The sequence below is a fragment of the Rhincodon typus genome, chromosome 20 (assembly GCF_021869965.1).
Source record: "Rhincodon typus isolate 14 chromosome 20, sRhiTyp1.1, whole genome shotgun sequence".
In the NCBI taxonomy this organism is placed as follows: domain Eukaryota; kingdom Metazoa; phylum Chordata; class Chondrichthyes; order Orectolobiformes; family Rhincodontidae; genus Rhincodon; species Rhincodon typus.
In genome coordinates, this window is record NC_063351.1 from 48,008,182 (window position 1) to 48,018,636 (window position 10,455).

At 47.6% G+C, this 10,455-nt stretch overlaps 1 protein-coding gene across 1 annotated transcript in view; it reads right to left on the minus strand.

The window, feature by feature from the left end:
* Positions 1 to 2,999: 2,999 nt before the first annotated feature.
* The window catches only part of mrpl43 (mitochondrial ribosomal protein L43), a 17,978-nt gene continuing 10,522 nt past the window's right edge, over positions 3,000 to 10,455 (minus strand). Inside the window, exon 3 of the mRNA XM_020535743.2 lies at positions 3,000 to 4,061. Coding sequence (XP_020391332.1) covers positions 3,829 to 4,061 — 233 coding nt within the window. The 3' untranslated portion in view covers positions 3,000 to 3,828. The remainder of the gene's footprint in view (positions 4,062 to 10,455) is intronic.

Below are 10,455 nucleotides of genomic sequence, written 5' to 3' on the forward strand. Positions count from 1 at the left end.
TGGTTGGGCCGAGGACACTACCCTGAGGAACTCCTGCAGAGATGTCCTGGAGCTGAGATGACTGACCTCCAGCAACCGCGACCATCTTCCTGTGGGGGATGGATGTGAGGGTGGGGGTGAGGGTTGTGGTGAGGGAGGGGTTGAGGGTGTGGGTGAGGGATGTGGGTGAGGGTGGGGTGAGGATGGGAGTGAGTGTGCGGTGAGGGTGGGGTGAGTTTGTCCATGGGGGTGAGGGTTGCGGTGAGGGAGAGGTTCAGGGTGTGGGTGAGGAAGGGGCCGAGGGTGGAGTGAGTGTGGGGATGGGTGTGAGGGTGGGGGTATGTGGATGGGTGGGAGGGTGAGGTGAGTGCAGGGATGGGTGTGTGTAGGTGGGTATGAGTATGGGGGTGGGTATGAGTGTGGGGATGAGGATGGGAGTGGGGGTGTGGGTCAGTGTTGGGGGTGGGGGTGAGGGTGGGGATGAGTGTGAGGGTGCATGTGGGGGTGGGTGTGAGGATGGGACTGAGGGTGGGGGGGTGAGTATGGTAATCTAGCAACTGGCATTTCAATAACTAATCCCAAATCCCAATGCAATCTATTATTGTAAAAATTCCTTCATTGGATGTGGTTATCACTGGCTGGGTCAACTTTTATTGCCCTGGAGGAGATGGTGGTGTGCTACCTTCTTGAACAGCCAACAGTTGTTGGGGTGTAGGGGCTATGCTGTTGTACTCCTAGGAGTGAGCTCCAGGATTCTGACCCAGCAACAGTGAAGGAACAGCGATAGATTTCCAAGTCAGGATGGTGAGTGGCTTGGAGGGGAACTTGCAGGGGCTGGTGTTCCCATGTATCTGCTGCCCTTGTCCTTCGGGATGGAAGTGGGTTTGGAAAGTGTTACTGAAAGATTTCCATTTGGTTTGAGACAACAACATTGCTGTAGGTATATGGAGACACATGCAGGGCAAACGTTTCCCACCTTTCCATTTTCTTTAGGTTTCAGGGATGAGAAGCCTCAGTGATGAGGATTGACTGAAGAAGATGGGACGGTTCTCATTGGAGAGAAGCTGGCTGACAGGAGATTTGACAGAGGTTTGCAAAACAGTGAGCAGACTGGACAGAGTAGACAGGGAGAAACTGTTCCTATTTGTCAAAGGAACAAAAACAAGATCTTTCACCTGACGAAGGAGCAGTGCTCCAAAAGCTTGTATTTCAAATAAACCCATTAAGATTATAACCTGGTGTTGTCTAACTTCTAACCTCAGCAAAAGAAGCAAGGGTGAAATGAGCAAACCCTTTATCACAGTGAGTCATTAAGGTCTGGAAATGTGATGGAGGCAGGTCCAATTGAAACATTCAAGAGGGCATTAGATGATTATTTGGATAAAAAACTGTAAGAATGTGGGGAGAAAAGTTGTTACATAGAAACATAGAGGATAGAAGCAAGAGGAGGCCATTCAGCCCTTCGAGCCTGTTCCACCATTCATCACGATCATGGCTGATAGTCCAACTCAACAGCCTAATCCTGTTTTCTCCCCATAACCTTTGATCCCATTCACCCCAAGTGCTATATCTAGTCACCTCTTGAATACATTCAATGTTTTGGCACCAAATACTTCCTGTGATAATGAATTCCACAGACTCACCACTCTTTGGGTGAAGAAATATCTCCTCATCTCCGTCCTAAATCATCTACCCCAAATCCTCATACTGTGTAACCTGGTTTTGGACACACCCACCATCGGGAACATCCTCCCTGCATCTACCCAGTCTAGTCCTGTTAGAATTTTATAAGTCTCTATGCGATTTCCCCCCTCATTTGTCTGAACTCTAGTAAAAACAATCCCAACGCAGTCAATCTCTCCTCATACGTCAGACCCGCCATTCCCAGGAATCAGCCTGGTAAACCTTTGCTCCACTCCCTCGAGAGCAAGAGCATCCTTCCTCAGAAAAGGAGACCAAAATTGCACACAATATTCCAGGTGTGGTCTCACCAAGGCCCTGTATATTTGCAACAACGCACCCCTGCTCCTGTACTCGAAATCTCTCGCAATGATGGTCAACATACCATTTGCTTTCTTTAGCACCTGCTGCACCTGCATGCTTACCTTCAGTGACCAGTGCACAAGGACACCCAGGTCCCACTGCACACTCCCCTCTCCCAATTTACAGCCACTCAGGTAGTAATCTGCCTTAAAGAACATAGAACAGTACAGCACAGTACAGGCCCTTCGGCCCACAATGTTGTGCCAGACTTTTACCTGAAACCTAAGGTCTATGTAACCTCCACCCCTACCTTATACTATCATCCAGATGCCTATCTAATAGCTGCTTAAATGCCCCTAACGAGGCCGACTCCACTACCCTCTCCGGCAATGCATTCCACGCCCCTACCACTCTCTGAGTAAAGAACCTACCTCTGACGTCTCCCTGATATCTACCTCCTTTCACTTTAAAACTATGCCTCCTCGTAAAAGCTACCTCCACCCTAGGAAAAAGTCTCTGGCTGTCCGCTCTATCTATACCTCTGATCATTTTGTACACCTCTATCAAGTCACCTCTCATCCTTCGTCGTTCTAAAGAGAAAAGCCCTAGCTCTCTCAACATTTCCTCGTAAGACCTTCCCTCCATTCCAGGCAACATCCTGGTAAATCTCCTTTGCACCTTTTCCAACGCTTCCACATCTTTCCTGTAATGAGGCGACCAGAACTGGACAAAATTCTTGTGTCTTGTTTTTGCTTCCAAAGTGAATAACCTCACATTTGTCCAAACGATACTGCACCTGCTATTGACTTGCCCACTCACCCAAACTGTCCAGATAATGCTGAAGGATCTCTGCATCTTCATCACAGTTCACCCTCCCACTCCCACCCAGCCAGTGATGCTCACTCAATGTGCTGGTTTACACATGATGGGCTGAGTGGTCTCCTTCAGCACTGTAACAAATTGGAGATTCCTTCAAGGACATGAGTGAACCAGGTGGGTTCTTACGGTGATCTACAGGTCATTACTAAACAAAGTTATGCGTTCCACATTTTTATTGAATTTAAATTTCACATGCCGTGATCGGGTTCGAACCCACGTCCCCAGGTACATTCGCCTGGCCCAGCGATATTACCGCTGCACCCACTGCCTCCTTTAGGTTGCAGAGAATGGCCGTTCCCAATTGTATCCACCGTGATATTGGATATCTCAGCCAAATAGCCGCTTCTGACAACGTGAGCCCTAATCACATGGAGAGCTATTCGACTGCGTGCAGCATCACAGAACCAGTCATACCCTGCAGCACGGAACAAGCTGAGTAGTGGCTAGGACAACGTGGCCATTGCCTGACCTGTTTCTAGTTCAGCCACATGGATTCTGACCCTAGCTCTCCCTGCCTCTGTGCAGCTGGCAGATAGATACAGTCAGTTCTAGGTGACCGCAAGGCTCAGAGAAAATTAATTTATTTTGTAGCAGCTGTGGAGAGAAAGCAGAGTTAGTGCTTCACACCTTGTGAGCCTTTTTTTTAAGAAAGCTCTCTAAAAAAAGGGTCACTGGACTCAAAAACATTAACTATTTCTCTCTCTCCACAGAAGCTGCCAGACCTGCTGAGTTTCTCCAGCAACTTTCTGCTTTAGTTTCGGATTTCCAGAATCTGCAGCTCTTTGCTTTAATTTAGATCGTATCTGATTTCCATGCCCACAGCTCAAGGCACAAACACTCCTCCTGCCTCAAGTTATTAGAAGCTGTTTGCAAATCATTTCTTGAGCGCTCCATGCGCTGGGGATTTCGCTTTTATTTAAATAAGAACAATCAGTTTATTTTGCTCAGTCCATTCACCTCGGTCTGGTTTAAGGCCTTTACTTTCCTTCAGAGTTTGCCCTGTGGCCTCCCTTTAACCTTTTCGAGGTTTTGCACATTCAGGGCACTGGGTTTGTTGGTGAACGGGGTCCACTGGCTCTGGATACTTGGGTTGTCTGTGTGGTATGGCTTGCGAATACGAATGATGTCCAGACCCGACTGGCTGTGCATTTTCTGAAGGAGTTGGCCGACTTCCTCAGCCGTCTTCCTGTTCAGGGCCTCTTCCCTCACGGCTCCGTTCACTGCAGCAAGACAGAACAGCAACAACATGTTCCTTTAATCAATGAGAAGGTGCCACAAAGTTATCAGTACAACAGGATGTCGCATTCCCGATCCCTATCCCTAGGAATCTAGGACCAAATTTTGTTTATGCTTCATGGAGTATGTACATCGCTGGCCATGCAGCATTTATTGCCCAGAGGGCAGTTATGAGTCAACCACGTCGCTGTGGATCTGGAGTCACATGTAGGCCAGTACAGGTAAGGATGGCAATTTCCTTCCCTAAAGGACATTAGTGAACCAGATGGGTTTTTCTGACAATCAACAATGGATGCATGGTCTTCATTAGATTCTTAATTCCAGATATTTTATTGAAACCTGTGGTGAGATCCCTAGAACATTATCTGGGTCTCTGGATTAACAGTCCAGTAATAATACCCCTAGGGCATGGTCTCCCCCCTCACTTAACCATTTATATCCCTCTGCAGACTGCTAATGTCTTCTTTGCAGCTTAGTCTCTGATCTAACTTTGTTTCATAGCAAATTTAGCAACATCAGGTCGCTGATATAGACTGTAAACAGTCCAGTGCCCAGCACTGATCCCTGTGGCACGCGCACACCCACACACTCACACACAGGCGCATGCATGCATGCACTCAGACACATACTCGCTCGCTCACTCTCTCTCTCACACACACACACACACACACACCCACACAGGCACAGACACACACACACAGGCACATGCATGCGTGCACTCAGACACATACTCGCTCTCTCTCTCTCTCTCACACACACACACACACACACAGACACACACACCTTTCTGAGAAGGACCAACATAGAATAACATTGTCCTCATTGTCTGTTTATTAGTGTAAATCGTACTGACCTTGCACATGTTACAACGTGCCACTAACACTCAGTTTGCACACAAATATTAAAATGTCATATGATATCAATATTGGAATAAAACTTGTTGGAATTTGCTTTCCTCAACCCAGACAAATCACAAACGTAATTAGCAAACGTGTGCTGTAGAAACATGTCAGCTCCAACAAGCTCTCAGGTCTGCTTTGATCAACACTCCATCAAGCACTGAACTCCTGATGAGTCACAGGCTCTGATTTCAGCTGTGGAGAAGCTGGGTTTTTTTCTGGGAAAAGGAGTGGGGTTTTGGCCATTCGGAGAATTGGCCAAGAACAGCTTGGCGCTCGTCAGAAAGTGAGCTGCCAGCGTTGGGAGAACAAACCGGTGGATTGGGAATGCTGTCGGCTCTTTGCAAAGTTGAGACAGTGAGCTGCTGGGTGGGGGAGGAGGGTGGAGGCTACACGTGTCTGACAGTTCATACTGCATCGACGGTGATCAACTTCGAAAGCTTCACAATGACTAGCTGATGGCTGCAACGTGTCACACTGCAGGGACTGGGAGAAGCTGGGGTCTGAGGGAAGGTCTCTGGGACCAGGCGGGGGGTCTGTCGGAGATTGCAGCCAGAGGAATCTCACACCCACAAGGGGATTAAAATACAAGACACTGAATGAACTATCCACCAGTGGTTCAGTGGGAATTACCAATGTTAAACCGAAGAAGGAAACAGAGTAGACAGTACTCCAGCAGCAGAGTAGAAGAGCTGAGTCCAAGGCTGGTCCACTCCCACCTGCTTTCTTTCTCCGATCCACCATCCAATCATGGCTGATCTGATTTTAACCTCAACGCTACATTCCTGCATATCCCCGATAATCTTTCATCCCCTTGGTCATCAATAATCTATCTCCCTCGGCCTTAAAAATATTTAAAGATTCTGCATCCACTGCCTTTTGAGGAAGGGAATTCCAAAGACTCAGAACCCTCGGAGAGAAATGTTTCCTCATCTCTGCCTTAATTGGGCAATCCTTAGTTTTAAATCTATGTTAGATTCTCCCGCAAGAGGATGCTTCACATCCCCTCGACCAAGTACCCTCAGGATTTAATCTGTTTCAATTAAGTCACTTCTGACTGTTCTAAACTCCAGAGGATACAGGCCCAGCCTGTCTAGCCTTTCCTCATAACAAAACCCACTCATCCCAGGGATTTATCAAGTAAACTTCTCCAAACTGCTCCCGACACATTAACATCCCCCAGTAAGTACAGTGACCAGTACTCCAGAGTCTCACTATTGCCCTGTATAACTCAGGGATAAACTCCCGACTTTTGCATTCACTTCCCCTCACAAATAACCAGAACATTCTATGAGTTTTCCTGATGACGTGCTGTACCTTCAGACTCTCATTCTGTGATTCATGTGCTAGGTCACCCAGGTCCCACTGCAGCTCAGAGTTCCGTAACCCCTCATCACATCGATAATGCGCTTCTTTTTAATCTTTCTGTCAAAATTAACGACTCCCCAAAAGATAACTGATGTGCCACTGTATTCTAATCATCCTGGTGGCGTGCTTCCTTCTTCACCAGCAGCTGGCGTTGGTGGGTCCACAGGCCTGAAGGAACGTCCATATTGTTCCGAGTCAGGGTGCTCTGTGCTGCAGGAGGAGCGCTGCAGTTGGTGGGGTTCCCATGCATCTACTGCCCTTGGCTTTCGAGCTGGTAGAAGTCACAGGATTGGAAGGTGCTGTCTAAGGAGTTTAGTTCCAGAGAGTTACAGAATCTCTAGAATGTGGAAGCAGGCCATCCGGCCCATCAAGTCACACTGACCCACGTCCCACCAAGACTCACACCCTACCCTATCCCCGTAACCCACATCCCTGGGCACTATGGGGCAATTTAGCATGGCCAATCCACCCTACCCTGCACATCTTTGGACTGTGGGAGGAAACCGGAGCACCCTGGAGGAAACCCACGCAGACACAGGGAGAATGTGTAAAGTCCACACAGACAGTCGCCCGAGGGTGGAATTGAACCCGGGTCCCTAGCGCTGTGAGGCAGCGGTGCTAACCACTGAGCCACCGTGCCGCCCAAGAGGGCAATTAAGAGTTAACCACATTGCATCTGACATCAAATGCAGGCCAGACCAAGTAAGGAAGGCAGATTTCCCTACCTTAAACACTGCTAAGGCATCAGTATGGGTTTAGTCCACAGTCTGCTAGTGTTATAACTGACACTTTATTCCAGATTAGTTACTTAATTTAAATTAAATTCCTCACACTAACGTCACCAGAACATCAGTCCAATAGCATAACCTCTGTGCTACAATACATAGAACATAGAACAATACAGCACAATACAGGCCCTTCGGCCCACGATGTTGTGCTGAACTTTTACCCTAAACCTAAGGTCTATCTAACCTCTACCCCTACCTTATACTATCATCCATATGCTTATCTAATAGCCGCTTAAATGCCCCTAATGAGGCCGACTCCACTACCCTCTCCGACAATGCATTCCATGCCCCTACCACTCTCTGTGTAAAGAGCCTACCTCTGACGTCTCCCCTATATCTACCTCCACTCACTTTAAAACTATGCCCCCTCGTAATAGCTACCTCCACCCTAGGAAAAAGTCTCTGGCTGTCCACTCTATCTATACCTCTGATCATTTTGTACACCTCTATCAAGTCACCTCTCATCGTTTGCCTTTCTATAGAGAAAAGCCCTAGCTCTCTCAACCTTTCCTCGTAAGACCTTCCCTCCATTCCAGGCAACATCCTGGTAAATCTCCTCTGCACCTTTTCCAACGCTTCCACATCTTTCCTGTAATGAGGCGACCACAACTGGACACAATACTCCAGATGTGGCCGAAACAGGGTTGTGTGTAGCTGCAGCATAATACCCATAATCATGGATATTAACTGGGATACAGCTTGTACCACTGATTCCAGGAATGGTCTGGAGTCTCTCAGGATTGTAGTTTAACCTCTAAGACACTGCCATGTGGAATCCTGGTGAAAAGCAAAATCAGAGGACCATTAGGAATGTTTATGGGCATTTTCTTTGAAGAATTCTCTTTCTCCAACATTAAAATATTGAAAACGTGGAGGAAGGAAAAAGCTGCTTTTGTCTGAGTCAATTGGGGAATGGGTCTTTTCACTTTTGCTTGAGATGGGGAGTGGGGATGAGTCAGGGAATGAAGTTTCCAGGAAGACATTCATTTACAATCAGCAACCCAACCACCGAGTGAGGGAAGATGCTTGGTCGCTCAGACAGCGCACTGTTTCTGACTTGTGTAAGGTCACACCAATGACATGGTGTCAGGATCACAGCCAAAATCCTGAAGACCCTCTCCAGTGGCTCGCTGGTCTCTCTAACGGGCAAAGGGGGAGGGTTAGATTGAGAGGAAATGTGTATACATTCCGACCAGCCCACAAGCCAACGTTACCCTGGAACCTATAGCTATCAGATTATCTGACAAGCTTCCTTCTGTCTTGCTGCACAGGCCTCACCCTTTCAGACATTAAACCAACTGCAAAGTCCAACAACAAGTAAATTCCATTCATACTAATTCCATCAGATATTTCCTCAAACGCTCAGCTCCTGCTCTGCGAGGAACTGAATATCCAAACACAGACACTCAATGACCCAACAATTCCTGGGCAGGTGGTCGGGGACAAATTGGACATTAGTGAAGGTTTTGATGCATTTCTACATTCAGGGTAAATTTATATAGCGCCTTTGGTAACTTCAGGGTGTCCCAAAGTGCTTTGTTCAACCAATGAAGTGCCTGGCTCTAGCGTCTCAACTGCAGCTGCCAATTTGGGCACAGCAAGCTCCCACAAATAGAAACGACCAACAGAATATTTTTATTTAATTCATTCACAGGATGAGGGTGTTGTTGGCCAGGCCAGCGTTTATTTCCCAGACAGCGTTTGAGAGCCAACCACATTGCTGTGGGTCTGGAGTCACATGTAGGCCAGACCAGGTAAGGATGGCAGTTTCCTTCCCTAAAGGGCATTAGTGAACCAGACGGGTTTTTACAATTGACAGTGGTTACAATCAGGCAGCTTTTTCGTGATTTCAGATTTTATCACCTGCCATGGTGGGATTCGAACTTACGACCCCCAGAACATTACAGACAACAAGGTGCAGGGCTGGATGAACACAGCAGGCCAAGCAGCATCATAGGAGCAGAGAGGCTGACGTTTCGGGCCTAGACCCTTCATCAGAAAAGGGGGAGGGGAAGGGGGTTTTGAAATAAATAGGGAGAGAGTGGGAGGCGGATAGAAGAGGGATAGAGGAGAGGATAGGTGGCCTGGATTTCTAGTCCAGTGACATTACCATGATGTCACAGCCTCACCGTGATGTTAACCGAGGGAGGAACAGTGGCCAGGGAACTGCCCTCTTCTCTGAGATAGCACTAGGGGATCTGAGGTACTCCCTTGGCACTGCACAGGAATCTTACACCCACGTCTCTAAAGTGGGACTCGAACTCATTAAATACCCGAGAGACAGAAACGGGAACAGAGAGATAGAGAGGGAGACAAAGAGTGAGTGAGAGAGAGGGGGGGAGACACTTCATAAGATCGATTTTATCTTATGCACTCAGGGGTGGGGAAAAGCTTTTATTGCCCATCCCTAATTGCCCAGAGGGCAGTTAAGAGTCAACTGCCGTTGGTCCGGAGTCACACATTGGCCAGACAGGGTACGGACGGTAGACTTCCACCTTAAAAGGACATCAGTGAAACAGATGCAATTTTTAAAAAATGACAGTTGACCCAGTGGTCACAAGTAGACTAGCATTTTATGCTAGATCCTTTGCCAAATCAAATTCAAATGTCACTACCTGCAATGGTGAGATTTGAACCTGCATGCTGTCAGACCAAGGTTCGGGATCCCCAGACCAGTGACAGCCCATGGGGGCATAACTGTAAGGTTTGTGGTGGGAGGGGGATTGGAGGAAACGTGTTTTATTACGCAGAGGGGTGGTGGGGGTCTGGAATGTACTGCCGAGGAGGGGAGTTAAGGCAGGACACCTCACAACCTTTAAAAAAAATACTTGGATGTGCCATTGAAATGTCATAATATCCAAAGCTACGGGCCCACTGCAGGGAAATGGGACTAGAGTAAACTGAGTGCGGCTTTGGCAGTGCGGACTCGATGGGCCGAAGGGTCTCTTCTATACTGTATGATTCTCTGAGCTTAGCATTTATCGCTACCTCCTCAAAAGATCAAACAGAATCTGCCAGCCAAGGAGATATCAGGGAGGGGGTGAGCTAAGGTTTGATCAAATAGACAGGTTTTATGATTCTATCATCAATTTTTCCTCATGGGAGGGAGCTGGCTGCGCAGTAATTGGTTTGACCGTTTCCTACATGTTGGCAGTGACACCAGTTTGAGATGGTCAGAGGTTGCAAACGAAGCTTGATGTCTTCAACCACACCATAGAACATAGAACATTACAGCGCAGTACAGGCCCTTTGGCCCTCGATGTTGTGCCGACCTGTAAAACCTATCTGAAGCCCATCTAACCTAAACTATTCCATTATCATCC